The 22,364-nt window shown below is 50.1% G+C and overlaps 1 protein-coding gene across 1 annotated transcript; it reads left to right on the top strand.

Moving 5' to 3' along the window:
• The first annotated feature begins 13,402 nt into the window (after positions 1 to 13,402).
• LOC103064753 (BPI fold-containing family B member 3-like) lies at positions 13,403 to 19,214 on the top strand. The gene is made up of 8 exons (XM_088154159.1): positions 13,403 to 13,779; positions 14,406 to 14,462; positions 15,948 to 16,115; positions 16,441 to 16,508; positions 16,678 to 16,720; positions 18,687 to 18,750; positions 18,923 to 18,999; positions 19,110 to 19,214. Exons 1-8 carry the CDS (start codon positions 13,603 to 13,605, stop codon positions 19,131 to 19,133), a joined length of 678 nt encoding a protein of 225 aa, XP_088010285.1. The 5' UTR covers positions 13,403 to 13,602; the 3' UTR covers positions 19,134 to 19,214.
• The last annotated feature ends 3,150 nt before the right edge of the window (positions 19,215 to 22,364 follow it).

Here is a 22,364-nt window from a genome sequence, read left to right as displayed (position 1 = left end):
AGTCTGCAGAAAGGATAATTGCAATCCGCCTGCTTTCTATAGAAGAACTGTATACTGTGGGGGTCAAAAGGAGGGCAGAGAGCAGTGTTGTCCAAACTTGGCCACTTTAAGATGAGTGGACTTCAACTCCCAGAGTTGGCTGGGGAATTCTGGAAGTTGAAGTCCACTCATGTTAAAGTGGCCAAGTTTGGACAACACTGGCAGAGAGGATATCTGCAGTCTCTTCCCATCCTGGATATAAACTGTTCCAACTTCTTCCTTCAGGACGGCGCTACAGAGCTCCATATGTTAAAACATCTAGACATCAGAATAGTTTTTTCCCCTGTGCCATTGCTCTGCTAAATACTATATGATTTGATATGTACTGGACAGTGGCTTCTTCTTTTGGAAAAGTTATTTTACTGGGCAGTGTTATTGTTACTGTTTATTAATTTTCTGTTGCTATCCAAACGCACTGTTGTTCTTGCTGTTCATCACCGAAGACAAATTCCTTGTATATATTTTATACTTGGTCATTAAAGTATTTGTATTTGTACAGTGGTACCTCAGGATACGAACACCTCTACTAACAAACTTTTCGGGTTACGACCAGCTCCGGCCGCAAAAATTTACCGCGATGTGTGAACTCCGCCTCAGGGTACGGTCATTTTTCCGCCCTGACATGTGGTCCGTGGCCATTTTTCCGCCCCTGACACATGGTCTGAGGCCATTTTCCCGCCCCGCTGAGCGGCGCCTGGCCGTTTTCTCGCCCTGCTGCGCGGCGCCTGGCCATTTCCCCCCCCCCACTGCGCGGCGCCTGGCCGGTTTCCCGCCCCTGACGCGTGGTCTGCGGACGCCAGAACGGATTAACAGTAATTACATTGAACCCTATGGGGAAATTTGCATCGGATTACGACCAACTCGGGATACGCCCAGAGTCACGGAACGGATTAAGTTCGTATCCCGAGGTACCACTGTATTTGTATTTAATGTCTGACCAGGTGACCATGGAACAGCTTCTGGTACTTGGGACTGATCTTCTGCCTGGAAAATGAGGACTCTGAGCTACAGGCACCCTATAGGGCACCGCTTCTCAATCTTAGCAACTTTAAGAAGTGTTCTGAGGAATTCTGGGAGTTGAAGTCCACACATCTTAAAGTTCCCAAGATTGAAAAACACTGATATAGGGCCTTACCCCCACTTCCTCTGCCTCTCTTTCAGATCTCTCCACCATGTTTCTTCAGAATAGGCTGATACAGAGTCGCCTCCTGGTCATTCAGTTCCCAGATGGCCCTCACAAGGGGTCCCTTGAGCACTGGATCAAGGAGTAAGTAAACCAGAGATGGCAACATCATTTTGCACTTTTCTTATTTGTGAGGGCTGAAGTGGAGCGGTTACATAAGGAGTTGAAGTCTCCTTGAGGCCAGCTGGATCTGCTGTAGAACTTAATGGTGGTCATAAGTCTCCCCGCGTTGGATGGATGGATGGATGGGAATTAAGACCCTCCTCCCCCAAATCCTACTACTGAAAATGGATATTTTATGGCACACTCCCACAAAGCTCTAGGAGCTGCAAAAGTCAATCTGGGCATCGCCAGGGGAGGGCTAAAAAAAAAAAATCAAGATAGTAGCCGCGCATGAAAACACATGGCGGAGGTTCGATCATGCGGATGCAGCTACCATCTTGATTTTTTGACAGTCCCCTGTGGATGCCCCTGACCTGGGCAGGCCATTGCCAGTCTTGTCCTGGCAGGAAAGAGCACCGTGTGGCAGACCACCTGCTGACCTCTGGAGAGCTACAGAAATTTGCTGGAGCCCGGCAGGTGCCTCGCCTGGCGTCTAGGAGTCACTCCTCTTGCGTCAGCTAGAGCACGTGTCCCTCCGCCTTTCCTTCAGATAAGGCCACGGAGTTCTTGGCTGGCTGACAGGGGTTGGCTCAGGGGCGGCTTTCGCTGATCGCTCGACTGCTTCGCCTGGTTTGCCTTGATTAGCCCCGGCAGCACTCGAGTGTGAGAGGCACCGACTTGTAAAGAAGGGATGGTGGCCTTCAGAGGGGAAGGTAAACACGGCCTGTAATCTCGGGCACGAAATAACAAAGCCTGCAGCGTTTTGGCTCATCGGGAGCGGCCACCTGCGTCCGACTCCGAGGGCGCTGCTTGGATTGGCCCAGGAGCCGCCGGCGGCCGCCCTCCTCACAAAGACGCCCTTTGTTCTGTGCAGAATCCCCGGCCATTCCCTGGGTTTTCCTGAAGGTGGAGCTGGTTGCCCTCAGAGTTGGGGTCAGAGGTCAGCTTTCTCCATCCGGTGCTGGGCACCCCTTCCCCTAAAGTTAGACTACAGTCCCCATCCAGGACATACTGAGGGAGGAGGAGGAGAACCATGGGCCTGAGGCCCCCAAACTCTTCACGAACATTCAGATTGTTCATCGACCCCCAAACATTTATTTTATCAACATAACTTAATAAATATTAGTTTACCTAACAGTACCACAAATCATCATAATAATAACTAGACAACCCGTGACCCACTGGGTCATTGTTTCAGAGATATTTCCTTACCTCAACAGAGAAACAGGATGACCCAGGGCACAAAAGCAGTGGGAGGGTGAGAGACCTACGACTGGCTGCCGGCTTCCCCGTTGACTTTGCTTGTGGGAAGCCGGCAGGGAGCGTCGGAAATCTAAATCTTCCTCCCTCCCTCCCTCATATAATATAGGTTTGCGCTGTTTGCCCTCCCTTCACAACCCTCAGGAGAGCCCCGGTGAAGCTTCCTCCTCCTCGGCTGACCCGTGGAACTGCCTGCCGCTTTGCTGGGGGGAGGGGGAACAAAGGGAGCCGCCGACCATGAGGAAAATTGCACCCCCAGTCCCCATTCCTGGGTGTCCCCAAGGGCCCCCTCCCTAGAGGGACGAAGGGGGCTCACCCATCAATCGCTGGTGCCCCCCAGCCAGCCCTACCTCTCCAGCAGGCATTCAAGCCACTCCCTCATCCTTCCCTCCATGCCCACTGCCATTAAGAGTTTTAAAATTTCAGCCTCGGCTCCAAAGCAGCCAGTCACCGCTCACCCATCAGGCCTTGCCACCAGCCGATTGGGCTCAGAGGACAGAGGGAGGCGGAAAAGAGGTCAGGGATAGGCCCTTGACGATCGTGTGACCTGGGCTGACTGTGGCAGTGCGGCAGTGCAGCAGTGCTGAAGCAGCCACAAATTTCCCTAATTTCAGCCCCATGGGAGTCGTGGATCCCGGATTTTGGACACATTCTGTAAATTAGCCCATTTGAGGTACCTTGCTTCAAAAATTGTTGCTCTATGATGCACTGTTTTGCCCAGCTGAAGGTTACAGACATGAAAGTTTTAGTAGTACATAGATAGTGACAACTCAAGGCCGCTCTCACGGCTGACCATCCAACCTTGGGTAACACTGTCTTGCCACTGGCCCCCTCACTTTCAGGACTAGGGACTGGTGTGGAGTTCTACAGAAACCCCAAAAGACTAACTGACCCCAATCAACCTCCCATTATTTATCGACTACCTATTAACCCCCAGATATTTGCTGACCCCCTTTTGACCCCCAGACATCTATCAACCCCTTGGATAGTCCTATGAACCTTGGGGTCATAGAATCTGGGGGTCCTCCTGGACTCACAACTCCTGCTCAATGAGCAGGTAGCAGTCGTGGCTGGGAGGCCTTTGCACAACTTCGTATTATGTGCCAGTTGCACCCGTTCCAGATCGAAGGGCCCTATTCACAGTCACTCATGCCCTAGTCACCTCACAGTTGGACTACTGTAATGCACTCTACATGGGGCTGCCCTTCAAGAGAATCCGGAAACTTCAGCTGGTGCAAAATGCAGTGGCGTGGGCAGTTATGTGTGTTTCTGGTAGAACACACGTTACACCTCTGCTCCACGAGCTGCATTGCTGACCAGTTTGTTTCCAGGCCCAATTCAAGGGGCTGGTTTTGACCTTTAAAGCCCTACATGGCATGGGACCGGGCTATTTGAGGGACCGCCTCTTCCTGATTTCATCTGCCCGTCCTACCAGATCCAGCAGAGAGGGCATGTTGTGGGTTCCGACGCCTACAGCGCTACATTTGGCGGACCCTCGGCAGCGGGCCTTTTCCGCTGTGGGGCCCCTGCTGTGGAACCCTCTTCCCCCTGAGGTGAGGTTGGCCTCGTCACTGTTGAGCTTCCGAGGTCCCTCAAGACCTGCTTATGCCATCAGGCCTGGGGACCCCAGGAGACAGGTGAACTAGTTAGGGGGCTCCAGTATTAAATTCCTTCCCCCCCCCACACTCCTTCTTAGCTTTGCTTTGATAGTTTTTAACGTCTTTTTAATAATAATGATGATGATAATTGTTTTAGGTAGTTATTAACTGCTTTAACTTTGTGGTACACCACCCAGTCGTCAGTTGTTTTGTGAGATGGGTGGCTACATAAATTTGACAAATAAATAATAAAATAAATAAATAATCAATCAATCAATCCTTGGGGGTTGAGATTGGCTGCTTTGGGGGAACCTGGCCTGCGCCCTCCATGTCGGGAAAGCAGTTCAATTCATTTCAAACAGAAAGTCTTTCTCGGCTCAGCAGGAGGCTGCCTACCAACTCTGTCCTGCTAGAAGCATGGTGCCCCCTCCTCCAACTCCGGGGGGAAGAAAGAGATGCAGGCAGAGAACTCTGGACCAGCACAGAGGTTTTCTCTCTCTGGGCTCGCCCTCACCTTGCCCTGACTGTGGCCTCCTGGGGGGCTGGGAATAGTCTTCCACGCCATGTCTTCATGATGTGCCTTCTCATGCCTGAGGTTGCTGAAAGCCATCCATTGCTTTCCAGTTTTAATGTAGTGCTTTCCTCTTCTCCTCACGCCGTTGTGTCTATGGCATTATGATCTCGCATGTTTCATCAGTGAAGCGGTTGCTGATGCCACCGTCAGGATTTGGGATCTGCCCGTTTTGCTTGGCCACTTTAGGTTGCTGGCTCACGTCCCCTCCTTTTTATCTGCCTGGTGGCCTTCCGTGGCCATTTTGCCTTGGGCTTCAGGAGGCTTCAAGGCCACCTGACTTCCACGGATACGTGATGCCTGACCGGTGGTTTACAAGGCAGTGGCCAAGTCTTCTGCAGGCACCTTACATATATGGGTTTAGTGCTCTTTCAGAAGAGCACTGGATCTGCGCTTAGAAAATAGATCTAGCACTAGTCCTGGTCCTAGGTGAATTTAATTACAGCTTTTCTGCTGCTTCTGCATCACTACAGTCCCGTGTAGTGAGGCTCCAGCAACTTGTCCCTTCCCACCCCCTCCCAAGGTCTGAGCACAGTGCCTTAAGGGGTAGGCCCCAGGAGAACCATGATCAAACCTTACTGAAGGGCTCTTCTTGATCCCTGTGATGAGAAGAGGGTATACAGGATCTTGGCCCAGTTCGCATTGGGTCAGAAGAAGTGGAAGCAGAGTTCCACTTTTCCCACTGTAATCGCAACCTCGGCATTGGATTCCAAGGTGACCGTTCATAAATCGGGCCTGCTGAGGGGGAAGAAGATGTTGCTTGGGACTCACTGAGCCTTCACGTTGTCATGGGCCACAACTTTCCCTTTTGGTTGCAGCCTCTGATTTCCAGAGACTGCCCAACATCCAAAAGCACATTGTGTCCTTTTCCAGAGCACCTCTTTCTAGAGTACCTGTGAGTGTGTGTGCATGCTCAAGCCAGTTTCCTTCACTTTTCCAAGGCCTTTTTCATCTCAACTGCTCCTCCATGTCCTCCTCATGTGTGTCTCACACATTCAGTCTTCTCTTCCTGCACGCTTCTAATGCCGCTCGCAGTCTCTTCTCAGGGAGTGAGCCCACCGTTCCACAAATGACAAGGCCCCAATAAATACAAGTAATCCTTGACTTACGACTACAGTTGGGACTGGAACTTCTGTTGCTAAGCAATGTGGTTGTTAAGTGAGTTGCACCAATTTTACGAACCTTTTTGCTGTGGTCGTGAAGCAAATTACAATCGTTAGGTGAATCCAGCTTCCCCCACTGACTTTGCTTGTTGGAAGCCCCCTGGGAAGGTCGCAAGTGGCGATCACATGACCTCAGGACACTGCAACCATCGTAAGTGCGAGGACCACTTGTAAGTCACTTTTTTCAATACTGTCATAAATTCAAACAGTCATTAATGAATGGTCGTAAGTCGAGGACTACCTGTACCTGTTTTTCCTCCTTTTCCTTCTCTCCTCCAACTTCAGGCTTTGGAAACATTTTCCTTCCCCCTTCCATTCTCTTCCAGCCTCCCATTATCCAGAAATAATTCAACTGACACTTCACGAGTCCAGGAGGGGGGTTGGCCTGACAGAAGCACTAGGAGAATGCCTTCGTGCTCCATCCTGCCCCTCTTCTGAGCTTATGACATGCCAACCAGGTATTTCTGGACACAGGTTTAGCGCTGCTTTACAAGATTGCTCGACCCACGTTCAGAAATAGCCCATCTGCAGAGCACCTCTTCGCTTGCAACCTGTTCTTGGGTGACTTCTTGAAAAGTAGCTAAGCCCATCATTCAAAGCAGGGTCCCCCACCACAAGGCAAATGAGTGGTGCTTACTTTCCCACTGGCAAGGAAGCTCGGTGGGAGGGGAAAAGAAGCCAGGCCACAGATCCCACAAAGTGCACCTTTTTTGTCTTTTAAAAAATCAAAGCGCTTTCCTCTTAATCAAAGAAAAGGAGTACAGTCAGGAAAAAAAGAAGAAGAGCAAAATCTAGAGGTCTCCCAAGCTAAACATCACTTTCAAAAAAGATGCCAGCCCAATATTTCCATTAAGATGTGTTTTCCCAGGAACTTGTGGATACTTCCTGAACACGGAGGTTCCCCTCCACAAAGCTGTCTAATCCCCTTTTAAAGTGTCCTCTCTCTTGTGACAACGTAAACACTAGCCATCCCAAACTGGCAGCCTCCAGTTGTGCTGGACTGCAGCTCCCATCGTCCCCGCCAGCGTGCCCTCTGTAAAGTGTGCATTCAGGTTCAGTGGGGAGTACCCCAAAGGCCAGCATTGCAGACGTGCCTTGGGGTGCTTTCTTGACCCCGCAGATAATTTCCTACACGTGGACCGCTTCCTAAATCTCGCTTCCCCCAGCTGACCCCCACCCAGTCCTGTTACATCGAAGTCTTGGAGGGCGAAGGCTGGGCCCTTCCGAGTCCTCATATCCCTTTGCACGGCCTTGACGTGCCCCTTGAGAACTCCCATTGTCCTCTGACAAGCCACCAAAAGGCTGCTCTGACCTCCGGCACCTGGCACTGGTCCGGCTTGAAATAAAGGATGCTTTTTATGTCTTGTGTACATAATATTTTCTCCTAACCCAAAGTCCCTTTGATCTTGGATTTCTTGACGCTGTTAAAGGGCAAGTGAGCATAAAACAATGGGGACTGCTTTGCTCAGCCGAACCATCTCTCCTCCCCCCCACCCCCACCCCCGCCGCCCACATCAGAATAGAGGATATGGCAAGAATGCCTTGGAGAAGATTGGATGAAATGCAGGCTGGGAGGCCACGTCTGGCTTGCAAAGGACAGGCCCCACTTGGTGCAAAAATGGCTCCCTGCAAGCAGCCTTCCTTACATTTCTCCCACACCCCGAGAGCCTGTAGGGCAGGAAGGAGCACCGTACTTTTATTATTTATTAAATTTAGTGTACCTAGCTGATCTTGAAGAAAGCTAAGCAGGATCAAACCAGGAAGTCCCAGGGCCCTTGGCTACGCTAGAAAATCATCCACGCTCGCACACAGTGGTGTCACTGAAGATGAAGGATTGAATAATACAAAGGTGTCAATTCCCTTCCACACTATTGCCAAGAAATTAATTGCCCAAAGTGTCTTCAGTGGAATGGAAACACCCATGCAGCCTTGGCTGACTACAACAAGCTAAGCAGAGTTGGACCCGGTTAGATGTTGCAAGAGAGACCACCACGAAATGGCACAGCTTAGACTCAATGGGACCATTAAAAACCAAACAAAAAATCTGAGAAGAAAGGAAGAGCAAGCCCATTTCTGTATGTACAGATTTACGAGAATTTTATTCCGCCTTGATTTTAAATGACTGAACAGTATGTCAATGTCAAGAAAACACTGTGGATAAGAAGACATGTAGGCCCAGAAGTTAGAGTGAGCAGCACTGGCTGGCCCAGTTTTACCCTGTGAGCTTCAGGATTAAGTGGGGGTTTTGAGCAGGGTCCCCCCAGTCCTAGATGGACACCGTAACCCAGCTTTCCCCCTGGGGACCCTCAAGCATCCTGCCTCTATTCCAACAGCCCAGTTTTCCCCAACTGTTGTGCTGGCCATGCTGGAGGTGCAACCCAAGGCATCTGGGAAAGGTTGCCCAACCCAGTTATTGGCCCTCTACTGCCAGCTCTGATTAGATGGCCTTAGGCTTGGCTTAGTTTTGGGTGAGGACCTTCGGTCCACCCCACACTACGTCGGTTCTGAGATAAACTGCCTCGACCATTCCAAACATCTCCTTTCTCACAGCCTCTGTTTCTCCTTCCTCAGGTTGCACGTGGTGAGGGTGTTTGTGCCCTACATCCAGATGAGAATGCGAGACGAAATTGCCACCCTAACTGTCAAGACCAGGCTACACTTAAGTGCTAAATTGTGAGTCCTGAGCCTTTTCCGCTCTCCGTCTGATATCAGTTGCCTTCATTTCAAGTCCATTTCTCCAAATGAAGCCTTCTGCAGAAGAGATCGCACAGAAACATTTCAACAGGACGTGTCAGTATTACAGACAGCATGGAATGAAAGAGTGTGCTCAGTTTTGTTCAATCTTGTCCCATCCCAAGAAGTAATTTTCAGCCAAATGAAATACAGGCCCTGAGGCTTTTTTGGACAAAGAGACCACCATACAAGAGCTGATGAACACTGAGGATGGAATGAATGCTAGGCCATATCAGGACGTGGAGCAAGATTCCATGAAGTGCCGCGTATTTCCCCCCTCATGGCCACCCAGTGAATGTGGCAGGTTCTCCTCTGAAGTAGGAAGGTAGATCAGGCAGCTCATCCTGTCTTGCCTGTTTGAAGGACCTGCCTGTAAACCCGGAGGCCCAGGAGCAGGAGATCCATCCTTGTTTCCTAACTGGCTGCCCTCCAGATGTGCTGGGACCACAACTCCCAGAATTCCACCTTTTGGCCATGCTGACTGGAAATTCTGGGAGCTTCAGCCACAACACATTTGGAGGTCAAGTTGGAGAAGACTAGATTAAAATCATGCATCTACTTATTATTCCTAGTCACCGTGCTAAGTCCCAAAATGTATGAGCTGAGTGCAGAAGTTCAGCATAAAGAGAGTTTCATTGGCCAGGTAAAAGCAGGGGAAGCAGATGTTTTGGGCCGGGAGGGACCTTTGGATTTGTGAAGCATGCTGTGGGTGGTCTCACAAAAGGGCTGCATCCTCTGCCTTCCCCGCCAGCCTTCCAGGATGCTGTCTCCCCTCCCAGCTTTCCTTCCGCATTCACCATTTTTAACAGAGAGATTCTTGAAAGTAAAGATGATGCACACAAATACCCACAAATACCCACAAATACCACGCTGCTTTCTCTCCCCAAACAAAATTTTGCCACAAGCTATGGAATACAAAACGGTACAGTTCATTGCTGGATTTTTGAACGTATCCAATAGCCTCTGTTTTGCTCTAGAGCAGGGTTGTCCAAACTTGGCCACTTTAAGATGAGTGGACTTGGCTGGCTGGGGAATTCTGGGAGTTGAAGTCCACTCATCTTAAAGTGGCCAAGTTTGGACAACCCTGCTCTAGACGTTGGATGGTGAGGGTGGCAGCAGAAAGAAAACTCTGCCACCCGGTGCAGGCTGGGCCGGAGCTGCTGTGTTTAATGACTCTTTGTGGTTTAGCTTCTTCGGCAAGCATTCCGAACGGATCGACATCATCACCGACGTGAGCGTAAAAACGGAACTCAGCTTCGGCAGCTTTTGGCTGGGAGTCGTCGACGTTTCGTTTAGGTCATGCCATGCTGAATTCAAAGTTGCAAGGATAATCAGCTCTTCCCGGTAAGTCCTGACGTACTTCCAAGTCACCAGCCGCGGGAGCTGCCAGCACGGCTCTCAACCCTGTTCCAAAACTTCATCACATCCTTCCCCAGGCATGACACCTCTGGCTGAGCAAAGTTGCCACCCAAAGCTGAAGTTTTGGCCCCACCCAGCCGGAGCAGGTTTGCGCTCCCGGGGTGCCAGAACGGCCAAAGCACCTTGTGAAAGTGAACAGGGAGAGTGGAATGAGGAGCATTTTCCGATCTGACCTCTCACACAGCACTTTCATGCTCCTCAGATTTGGTATTTGGTTGCTGGTGAGCATGGCAAATTCTGAGGGGGGGTCGAAAAAGCCAAAACGGCAGCCACGACCAGATGATCAAAGCCGGACCCCATGAGATGGACATTAACAAAGGATGGGGCTTGTACTGTGCAGGAATGTTCGCCGTCTTGACTTGTTTGACTCTCCCCCACCCCAAATGCCCGGGCCTCCTCTACCCCGCCCAGCCCAGAAGGAAACATTTTACATGGGCTGGTGGACATTTGCTAAGAGTGCCACCTTCCGCCTGCGTCGGCGGGGTCTCTGCCCACATCCTGCCCTCCGGACGCCCCAGAATCAGGCCTTCCAGACTTTCCCACGGTGGGCCTTTTTGCTTTTGCAAGGAGGTGGGGGGGTTGGGCAAGACAAGGGTGCTGGTAGACAAGGGGGGGGGGTTAAGGGTTGCTGAGTGGGAGGAAAACAGCCCCTCTTCTTTCCCCTCTTCGCTTGTTTCTGCAGCCTGCAAACGATCAAGGCGAAGCCCATTGTAAAAACTGTCCTCACAGCTTCACTGCCCAGGTTGGTAAGTGGCTGGCAAATCATAGCTCGGGATGGCAGCAGAGGTGGCAATGGGAAGACTGGCAAGGAAGCTGCGCAGGTCGCCCTCTTTTCCTCCGCGTAATCCTTGGAGGCAGCTGCCTTGACCTCCGATGGCTCCCTGGGACAAAGGAGACGGAGAGCAGGACGGAGCAAATCGGAGCAAGCCAGAACCATGAAGGGGTTTCGGCAGTGTGGGAAGAGCCGGGGGTAGCCCCCGGGTGGTCAGAAAAGTCAAGATGTTGGCTGCAACCACGCCTCTTTTACGAACAATGTACAAACAATGTAGAATGGGGTGAGGCTTGCACCACATGGCCCCTGACACCATCTTGGCTGGAATCTGGTATTTTTGCAGTGATTTATTGACGCTAGCCAGGAGCCACGGAGGGGAGGGTCTGTCCCTTTCGTTGCTGGCAATTATTGGGGGGGGGAGGTTGGCTTTAAGAATGGGCGGCGGCCACTTTTATCTCGCCTTCTTGAAAACTGGGCCCAGTGCCGGAAATCAAGAACAGTCACATCCCTGAAGCTGGGTAATACCCGAACACCAAGCCCAGGCATGCAATAAGAGGAATATCACTCTGGAGAAATGCCTAGCGTGGAAGCCCCTTAGAAATGCCCAGCAGGTGCGTCTTTGTTCAACGGGGCGGGGGGGACCTTCCGTTAATTCTCCCCCCTTCCTTTCAGCTCTGCGAAGCGCTGCAGCAGGCCATTGGGATCGTGAGGGTCGATTTTCTCTCTACGGTAGATGGTGAGTTCTTGGCCTGGCTGGGCACTGCCCGCCCGTCCCCCCCTGGCCCCCCATCCCCTCTCCAGCCTGGCCTTCTCTCAGGCTCACTGTAGCTGGGCTAGCTTCCTTGGCCATAGCAGGGGTTGGCAGCCTGGTGCCCAGGGGCACCAGGGAGCCCACAGGGAGTTGCCGGCTTTCCTCCCCACCATGGCTTTAATTTCATCTTTGTAACAAGGGCTCCAGCCCTGAACATCACTTTCCATTAGTCCCGTCTGTGGGGGGTCAAAAAAGTCAGGATGGCAACCATGATCCCCTGATTGAAGCCCCGCCTCTTTGTTACGTGCATCATAAAAAAGGGGCAGAGCTTCATTTGCATGGTCACAACCACCATCTTGACTGTCTTGATCACCCAAATGCTCTTTACGTGCCCTACGTGCCCCCCCCCAAATCCTTGGACAAGGTCCTGCGTGGTTCAGGGCACATGGCCTGGGCCGATTAAGCAGACCAAGTATACCTGTGTCGTTGAACCGATTCATCTGTGGGCCTCCATCACCACCCAAGGAAGGGAGACTCTGGTCATTCCTGTGACCCTGCCTTCACCTGCACACCATAGTTGTGTTGACAAGGACGGTGACCAAAACCCAGTCCTGATTCCTCCTCATATTTATTAACACGCACTGGCCAGACTGGCATCAGATTGGGTTTGACTCATAAATAAAAGGAAGAAAAGGGGCTTTTAAGCTGTGTTCTGGGTTGGCAAAATACCAGAAGCTAATCAAACGGGCTGGATTTGTGTCAGTTGCCGACTGTCTCTCTCACACACGTGCACGCGCTCCTAAAAAATGAACCCTGACCAAGTTTTGCGTGTTGCGTGATATGGTTTGCAAGGCCTTTCACTGCCCTGGCCAAAACTACAGCTTGAGTTCCCACACGCAAAGCCTGGCAAAGAATGTTCTGGTCATTTGTAAAACTGATCAGGCCCACCACACACCGGCATAATGCAGTTGTGTGTACTGTATCCGGAACCTTAATGACACATCTGTGTTTCCCCGGCAGTGTTTCTCCACGTGGGTCCGGTGGCGTCCATCCAATCTCAGCTGGCCAGCAGGCCGGTGATCACGTCAGCTTACTACGTGTTCGAGTTAAATGTAAGCAGCGGGGTTGGTTAGAGGGCCGACCAGGTGGATGGAGGACTCAAGCACTCTTCTTTCCCCTCCCCTGGGGGAGCACCTGGCGGCTTGGGGGTAGGGTGGACTACAACACCCATCATCCCCAGCCATTATTATCAGTCTGGGGAGGTGGCAGCTGACCAAGATCCAACAATACAACACAATGCACAGCTATACGCAGAGCAATCTCCAGCCTGTCTCTCTTGCCTCTGGTTTTATAGAAGCCCCCCCCTCCCCAGGTGGTCCCATCAGGAGTCATTAGCAGTGAGACCCAGGAATGGCAACTGCTCGTATTCAGGAGCAGTACACCTTGGGGTTCCAAGATATTCTGGATCAAGGTCCTCCTGTCCCACAATAAAGGGCGCATGGGCAGTTTCTTTACGAGACACCCCCAGCAAGGCTCTGCGTGGACCCAGCAAGACCCTCTGTGACTCCTTTCGTGCATTAGGACTGCTCTGTGAGGCAGCCACCCTTCATCTGAAACTCTACTCGCTCCAGCTTGCTGATCGCAAAACCTGCATAACCTGTTTTGCAAACACAACCTGGCAGAGTGCCTCAAAGTGGCTTAAAATAGAGGGGTGTAACTTCCAGGTTATTTGAGGCCAGCAAAATGCCTTCCTCTGTAGCCCTCTCCCAGGCAGACTTTCCAGATATGATTCTGAAGCTAAGGTCCAACAATGCTGGAGATCCCCCGTGGAGGGGTAGTTGGACTTTGCCCGCTCCCCAGTAGAAATCCCCCTCGTTCAACCTGGCTTACTCTCCAGGGAATGCGGGTCTGAAAGTTGACCCTTCCACCAGGTGCCACCACTACAGCCATAGCGGGCTACCCTTGCTGTGACTGACCTCAGCCAAGTGTTTTTCACCTTCTCTCTTTTCAGATGATTCTTCGGACCAAAAACCACTTCTTCATTGTTCCTTTCAGCAAATCCCCCATCCCACTGCCCTCCCTGCAGGATAATGCTTTCAGCCTAGGCATAACTCAGGACAACCTGAATGTCATTTTAGGAGTCCTCATTCAGATCCCAGTGCAAGAGTTCAGCGGCACGCCAGAAGTGGTGAGTAGGAATAGCAACTCTCGTGGGGGAAGGAAAATCGGTTTGGCTCATGGCAATTCACAGGGGGGACTCAGGGAGACATCTTCCGAACCCCTTTCTCAGCAGCGGTTACTTCAAAAGTCCATCTGCATCTAGGCAATGTATGAGCAAGCCCCCGCTGGGTTGTCCTGGGTGCAAAAGAATCCACCCCACCCTAGATCTTGGTGGGAGCAAAGGTGAATGTTTCCCTCCGACCTGATCCATGATGGGTGAATGCTAGCTAGCAATTCCTTGCTTGCAGTAATTCCAACCTGCAGACCTTCACACCATGTCTCCATTGATGTTTTCCTTTCACATCGATGCCCTCCCTCTGAGTTTTTTCATGCTGATTTTCAGCCCGTTCCTCTAACTTTCCAGATTCCGAAACAGTTTTATTTATACGGAATTACCTCTCCCACCCAACTTTGTGTCATCCACAGATAGGAAATGAATTTTCTCTGGGCTCATCTGAGGGATCAAGCTGACTGAGGTAGATCTAGGAAGAAAAACGAGCCCATTGTTGTGTTGTGTGGTGTGGTGTGGTGTGGTGTGGTGTTGTTTTCATGCAGATTGCCCCTTTCAAATACAATGACATTTTGTCCCCACAGTTTTCTGGTGCCACGGAGCTGACGGCTGTTATTGCAGGCCTCTTTTCACATCAGAAGGTAAGTGACACGTGAGCCCGTTCGAGCAAATTCCTATCCCGTCTTAAGGCATGATCAACACCGCAAAACAAGGCAGCCGTGATTAATAAAAGCTGTGCCTCGAAAGCACAGCCCAATAAAATATTTAGCTTTAAGATTGCGGTTCGCAAGAGCTGCGCTGAAGAGGGGAGGGAAAGGCTCCCTGCCAAGTTCACCGCAACACACCTTGGAGAGCCAACTTAAACATCCCAGCCTTTACTCGAGAAGTGAAAATGAGGACTGGAGGATTCAGAGTTGGGGGCGGGGGGGCGGGGGGGTCCAGGCAGGTTGCTTAATCCCTTCCTCAGTGAGTCACTCCATGCATGCCACGTCTGGCCTGGGAAGGACTAGCTTCAGCCTTTGGGGAAATCGAAGGCGTCTGATCCAGCTTGTGTCCTATTCATTCTCCATCAGTTTAATGAGAGGAAATTTGCTTTCATAATTACTTTGAAATAAGAGCATTTAGGAAGCCTTCTCCCTGATGGATTGTGATGTTCTTGCGCGCAGAGAGGAGGTGATGGGGTGACTGTCCCACCTTTCAGTGCACGGTTCGTTCTCCATGGTCTGCTGCCTGCCTGGACTTCTGCTCTTCCTTTCAACCCCACAGGAAGACCTTGGGAAGAAACTCCTCCCCGGCGGGGTGGGGGCTTTTTCAGAAGGGGTGCAAACTGGGGGGAGAGGTTTGGAAAAGAGATTCATGCTCAGCTTTATGCCCCCACGTCCTGAGACCTGTCAGTATTTGCCCTAAGTCTAGCACCAGCCCTTTGAAAGCACAGGGTAGGGCCATGTCATGCTCTCTCCAGAAGGTCTTCCGTGGAATTGCTGCCATGCCTAAAATGGCCCTGTTGTTCCTCTCCCAACCTGTAGCTGAGAGAATGCAGGATGGGACATCCCATGTTGAACAGTGTCTTTGCCAACTGGGCACCCTCCAGATTGCTCGGGACTCTGCCACTCCTCGAATTCCTAGCCACGTGGCCTTGCTGGCTGAGAATGGTGGCAGGTGAAGACACACCAGGCCAGAAGACATCCTTTGGGGAAGGGTGGCATTAGGAAGAGTTGCCAGGAAAGGTCATTCTTCTAGATGACCTCTGGCAAGAGAGTGAGACCTCTTGCTTCATTCTATCCAGTCCATCATGCTTGTCATCTTTTATCTTTTATTGGTTTTATTGTAATCTGTTTGTTGTGAGCCACTCAGACAATGGGAGTTGGGCAGTATACAAATTAGCGTTGGTCGCACAGTCAGTCAGATGTTTAGTTTTTTATCCACTTATTGAGTCCTTATCAAGAGCCTGGGATGATGATGATGATGATGATGATGATGATGATGATGATGATGATGGCTTGTTGGGGTGGGAATCCATTTTCTGTTCTGCATGTCCCTCCAGGCAAAAACACAGCTTTCTAGCCAAGGGCGGCTGGAGACATCTGGCAGCTTCTGAGCTTTGCTTGTGTCTCCAATGTTTACAGTGCCACAAGTGTCCTATCCAACCTCCACTGAAAATTGCCATTACTTTAGTGGGATCTAAGAAGATCATCCTGGAGCCCAGCCTGATCATCATTCACCTTTCAGTCGAGATCTCCTTCTCAGTGACGAGTCCTTCTGGAGCCCTCAACGGCCTCTTTGTTCTGAGGGCTGTAAGTACAGGAACAAGGGGTTTCAACATGACCAACAAATGTCGTGAAGAAAGAACAGCTGTGCCCTTTGCCACCCACCTAGAGCTATCAAAGGCTACAAATACTAATGGCCATACTGACAGCTGTGTCACGCTCCTGAATCCTAAGCAACAGCTGGGAAGCGAGACTGGAAGAAGGCCCTTGCTCTCCAGTTCAGTTTGCGAGCTTCCCAGATACCTCCACTGGAGACTGGGTGATGTGGAAAGCCAGATTTGAAGGGCTGATGGTCTAATCCAGCCTCAGAACTCTGCTTACGTTCTTCTGTTCTCCATTTGTCTGATTGCAGAATTTAGCACTAAGTACCCAGGCTGACGTTCATGATAACAAGCTGCAGTTCTCCTCGAAAGTGACCAGGTATCATGTTTTCTTGTCACACAACCATTCACCAACCTATGTCCTTACACATCAGAGGAATGGCTTCCTGACTGATGCTTGCCTCTGAACCCACATGCCAGCCTTGCCAATGAGCAGGTAATCGAGGAACTTCTTGCTTGACCCTTTTGTGCCATACCTCTTTCCACAGTATGGAGCTGATCCTGGTTTCTTCAGAATTTGGGACAATTGAAGTAAGTTCTTCTTTGCTTCGACTTGTAGATTTTAACATCATGTTTGTCCATCCAGAAGGACAAGACTCAATTGTAATGTGGAAAGAGGAAGTACAGCTAAACATGTGTCCTACTCCTGTGCTTGAATCCCTTGAAGAATACCCTTGAGATTTTGTCTTCTTCGCTGACCAAAAGCTAAAGTAAAAAGATGGTGGACCAGTACATAGGAGAGAAGCTCAGATGTGCTTCCTGAGGAAAGAGGTCTCAAGATAGGATGATAGGGGAGAGGTGCAATGTAAGCCTCTGCTTATCTTTCAACCTGGGTGTTCAGTTGAGGTCTTGGGGAGCAGTGCCAAAAGGCAGGCTAGGTGGGGAGAAGCTGCACCTGAGGATTTCTTTCTACCGCTCCTAGGGCTGTCTGATATCTGTGGGACAATATTCTAAGGGGAGAAAGGATGGAAGGTAACCATCCTGGGCTGAAAGCAGCATTCTGAGTTGTGGTTGGAAGACGCTGCTCACGTTTAGATATCGTATTAAGCCAGATCTGTTAAGAAGACAGATGGCCTTGATTTTTCTTGTCAAGAAAGATAGATGTCATGCTAAATGCTGGCGGTGTCATCTGTCCAAGGGAAGAGTCACCCTTGACCTTTGAATGGGGTCATAGAGTCAGAACTAAAAGTAAGACCTGACTTAGTTAGAATGCAGGGGATATGATTTGATTCATGTGAGTTGTTGTTGTTTAGTCGTTAAGTCGTGTCCGACTCTTCGTGACCCCATGAACCACATTGCGCCAGGACTTCCTGTCCTTCACTGCCTCCCGGAGTTTGCTCAGTTTCATGCTCATTGCTTCAGTGATGCTATCTAACCATCTCATCCTCTGCCGTCCTCTTCTCCTTTTGCCTTCGATCTTTCCCAGCATCAGGGTCTTCTCCAAAGAAATCTCTCTTGACATTAGGTGACCAAAGTATCTGAGCTTGAGCTTCATTATCGAACCTGCTCATTGGAAGGATCGATAATGAAGCTCAAGCTCAGATACTTTGGTCACCTAATGTCAAGAGAGATTTCTTTGGAGAAGACCCTGATGCTGGGAAAGATTGAAGGCAAAAGGAGAAGAGGACGGCAGAGGATGAGATGGTTAGATAGCATCACTGAAGCAATGAGCATGTGAGTGGTCCTCGTTATTGAATCAGTTTCTTCTTCTGCCACCAGTTTGTGGTGACCATTGGAGGGCCCTGAGGGCCCCACCCAAGCCCTTGGGGCTACGTGCAGCCCTGGGGGTCCCCATGCTCAACTACCCGCAGGAAGAGCTTGGTTTGGTGTATCTTTCAACCATTCCTGCTGACCGGTAAGACTGAGCTGCAGCACTGGTCCAGGAAGGCGCCCACACTAACCCAGAAATCTTGTTTGTTCTGGTTGACCTGATGCTGGTTGACGCCGAGAAGAGTTGGCCCCAGTCTTGTCAGCTTTTCACAAAGCACTGAAGATCTGGATGTACTCCAGGGCATGGAGGTTGGGCAGTTGGATAGCTGATGAAATGAGACGTTATTGTACTGTTGGGTGTTTACTGGATTTGTTCTCAATGTTTTGGTTTCTGCATGGCTTTTAATGTGTTGTTAGTGGCCCAGATTCGCACCTGTGAGATGGGTGGCCATATAAATCGATTTAATAGAGGACTTGTACTCGCATTGAGAAGGTTCACGCAAGTCAGGAACTCATTTGCTTTTATCTTGTGAGCGCAACAGTCAATGCTCATGTGACAGTTGGTGCTTCCCATTTCAAGTGGGCTGGAGGGGACAAGAGTTGTCATTCAACACATACCCCTGGCTGGGGAAGGATGAACTACTCACTGCTAGAGCCCCCACTCCCCAAGAACCTTTTGCATGGACAACCTCTGCCTCTTAAGGCACCCCTAAAACCCTGAATCTCCTGGTCATGATCCGGTCACTTTCTACCAGCTGGTCACTGCAACCTCTGCTTTCTCTTTCAGGTCTCTGGTCTTGTGAAGTGGATCAAGCTGCTCATAAAAGAAACATACATGCCCTATATCAATGGTAAGATGGGTTCAGTCCCTCTGTGGGGAGGAAGCACCATTGTACCAGCGCTGGTTAGCAGGAGGGCAAGGTTGCAGCCCCAGACAGCTGGTTGGCACTGAAGGCCACCAAAGGCCCTGGGGCGATGCCAGGACCCAGAAAAGTCAAAGCCCCGCTCTGTTTGCCATTTCAGAAAGCCTGAACATTGGCATCCCACTGCCTTCTATGTTGCACATCAAGATGGATTATTCTGTGATTCAGATTATGAAGGTAAGACCGCGAGCGAAGCCACAGCACCCCCACACCCGTTCTGGCTGGCGTTGTTTGTTGGCCTTCTGGGGCACTCGGTGCAAATACTATGACTTCTTATGTTTGCGCAGGGAATGCTCGTCCTGTGCTTATGAAGCAAAGGGCACCACACGGGCCAGAGATGCTGAGCCTGATCCACCAAGAGGGACATCTTGGCAAGAAATAAAACCCACAGCTGTCTTATCCTTTATTTTCCTAACCTGATTTAACACTTTTTCTGGGGTAAGTTAGGCATAATTTGTACAAGTCCTAGTAACCTTGCATTCTCAGACAGGGAATTAATTGGGGGGGGGGGGGCAGAAAGACAGCCTGTAGCTATTTAATCCTTCCAGAGTTTCTTTTTTAAATTAGAAAAGTGGGATCCAAAAAAAAGAAATGAAAATCAGAACAATAGATAAGACCACAAGGGGCTGATCCATTAGTTCCTACTTCGATGACTACCCACCCCTCCATTCAATACTATCCTCAGATTTCAGTAGGCAGACAGGCCTGCCGGTGTTGGCAGAGACAAGGCCGAGCAGCCCAAGATTTAGAAGTATCCCAAGGGTCACTTTAGGCAGCACGTAGAGACTCAGGCGAGAGATGGTTTTGCCGGACTGCGGCGTTTCTCTCTACGGGCAAGGCTTCCCTAGCTAAGCGTTCTCCCGTGGAAACCCCAACAACAGTCTAGTCTGGCTAGTAGGTCTTCCTAAAACGCTGCCTTTCTCCGTGCAGGGAAGAGGAAACCCCGTTTTTGTAGAAAGGAAGCACGCTGTCTAGCAACTCTGTTGATTGTAGAAACTGCCTTGCAAAAAAAACCAGTAGCTCGTAGGCCCCAAATCAGGGTCTTGTTGGGACAGGGTGGTGAGGTAAATGTCTCTGTTTCGCATAAACCTGTTTGCTTTGGGAACTGCCGAAGTCTGTGTCCATTTGGAAATGTTTCCCAGGACCTCTTGAATTTCCCACAGTGCCCCTTCCCCCCTGCCAGAGAGTCATGCACAAAGTCTGGTTCGATACTTGGGGCTGGTGTTGGTCAGACTCGGCCACCACGGGCTCCCGGGGGCTTTAACAAATGGATGAAAAGTAAATGTCCGGGGATAAAAATATGGCCCTGCACTTTTTAAAGGGGAGGGACCAGGAGGGAGAGTGGACACATGGAAAGGAGATGGATCCACACGGAACCTGCGATGCTCGGTGGCAACGCCGCCTTTGGCGTGGCTGCGTTGGGTGCGTGCACCGCATTCGAGCACTGCACAAAACCGCTGAGACGCGCCTTCTGAGGACAGAGAGAACTGGGGTTCCGGGGGTCTACTATCCCGCTCAGCAGCGGAAGAGCAAAATGACTAACGATGACTGGAACGTCAACGGGTAACCCCTTCCCTGCTTTGCCTAAGGATGCTTGCTTCAAAAGAGAATCCTTGATGGGCACACAAGCACGGGTGCGTGTATTTATGTGTGTATGTAACACTTGCAATGCCTGCCAGGCCCTTTGCAACACAAAGGGTTTTGTGAAGCCAAGTGAACACGATGGACGAGGTCCAGCTTAACCCTCAAAAAACCTGCTTGATTTTCACAGGAATCCCACGTTTTCCTCTAGATCGGAAGTGCAACCCTTTGACCAGGCTGCTTTCCTGATTTATGCAGGAAAGGCATGAGGAGCCCAAGCTCCCAGCCTGGATGTGAGGCTCTAGGCCAGTGTTTCTCAACCTTGGCCACTTTGAGATGTGTGGACTTCAATTCCCAGAATTCCCCAGCATGGGGAATCCAGGTTATCCTACACCAGTGTTTCTCAACCTTGGCAACTTTAAGATGAGTGGACTCCAACTCCCAGAATTCCCCAGCCAGCCATGCTAGCTGGGAATTCTGGGAGTTGAAGTCCACTCATCTTAAAGTTGCCAAGGTGAAACACTGTCCTACACAGTGGCAGTGAATATTTCAGTTCAGGGATTGGTCAGCTCAAGGAGATGCTTAAGGCGGATTCAGCACCCAAGGGGCAACCACAGGGCCTCTTTTTACAATCAACAGGGAAGAAAACAAGGAGGGTGGGCTTGGGGGAGTGGGCAGGATCTGTAGGAGGAGCAGCAGCAGGGTAAACTGAGTAAACTGATTCTCCAGAGAGGTGGCTGTGGTGGGAACTAAGGCGGCACACCAAGAAACTACAGAAATCAGCCCTAATCTCTGCTACTTCCACCTTGGAAGAAGCCAACTATAGACCAATTTCTGTACAAAACAAACCAGAAAAAAAGCGAAACCTGGTTATTTTGAGCGCACTATGGCTTCAGCCCCATAGCGGTCACCTTCAAGCTACACTTTGATACTCATTTTTCCATGCTGGTGGGACAAACATCCAGTCCAAACATACCCAGAATGTTTGTGCTACAGAAAGAATGTACAGAAAGACACATATTAAGAAAAATAACATATCAAAGTATATTCTTTGGGGAAATAGATAACAAAAATGTGCTCAGTAAGAAAATGTCCAAGAAAGCACATATTAGGGATTGAGCACTAAAAAAACCCTAGAAATATTATGGAGGTTGCTTTAAAAAATGAAAAGAAATTACAGAATGATGTAGAAATGGCAAAAAGCCCAAATCTGGTGACATTAATGACGCATTCCAACTCTGTGACTCCATGAAGACTCCCGAATACTTAGCCCTTAGCATCTGGACGTTGCTTAAATGGCTTCCATTTCAACTCACAGTTGCAAGGTAGCTGACAGCTGAACCTTCGCTGCTGTGACACCCAACCTCAGAGCTCAGCTCATGTCCTACAGATTGAAGAAGATGAGATGTGTTTCACTGCAATTCCCATCATCACATTCACTAGCCACGCTGCCTGGCAGGGATGGGAGTTGTAATCCAGCACAGCTGGAGAGCACCAGATAAGACAAGGCTGCCCCAAAGCCAGATTGGAAAAATATTTCACACTACTTTGCCTGGGATCTGCAAGCCAAAGGGATGAAGGGTATGACTGAACCTGGTCAGATTGTTCAGCATGAATTAACAGACCTAGACCTGCCCAGAGATAACTGTTTCCTTCTGCAACTGGGAAGAAGGAATAAAAGTGTCGTCCAATAAGGAAGATTCATATACAGAAGCAGACTTTTGCACGTGCAGCTGTTATAAAGTAGTTTCAACCATAAATAGATTCCTCTCCAAATTCCATGGAGCTAAAATAGGGCAGAGCAACAAGAACAAGATCAGAGTCTGAGAGGCAGCAGAATGAATAAGTACTGTTTCTCCAAAAAAAAAAAAAAAAAAAGAGCGAGTGCCTCAAAGAAGCAGGAGAGGGAGAAAGGAAAAAGCAGGCGCCATTAACCATCTATTCACCAACCCCAGATGAAG

The sequence above is a fragment of the Python bivittatus genome, unplaced genomic scaffold (assembly GCF_059951505.1).
Source record: "Python bivittatus isolate LINGU-HERP-01145 unplaced genomic scaffold, Pbiv_v1 ctg000700_np1212, whole genome shotgun sequence".
Lineage (NCBI taxonomy): Eukaryota > Metazoa > Chordata > Lepidosauria > Squamata > Pythonidae > Python > Python bivittatus.
Note: the sequence above shows the minus strand (reverse complement) of the source record. Positions and strands in the feature narration are given on the sequence as shown.

Coding starts and splice junctions, on each gene's coding strand:
- LOC103064753 (XM_088154159.1), top strand. CDS start 13,603: ATGATTCTTCGGACCAAAAACCACTTCTTCATTGTTCCTTTCAGCAAA. Junction 13,780..14,405: donor TCAGCGGCACGCCAGAAGTG/GTGAGTAGGAAT, acceptor TTGTCCCCACAG/TTTTCTGGTGCCACGGAGCT. Junction 14,463..15,947: donor GCCTCTTTTCACATCAGAAG/GTAAGTGACACG, acceptor CAATGTTTACAG/TGCCACAAGTGTCCTATCCA.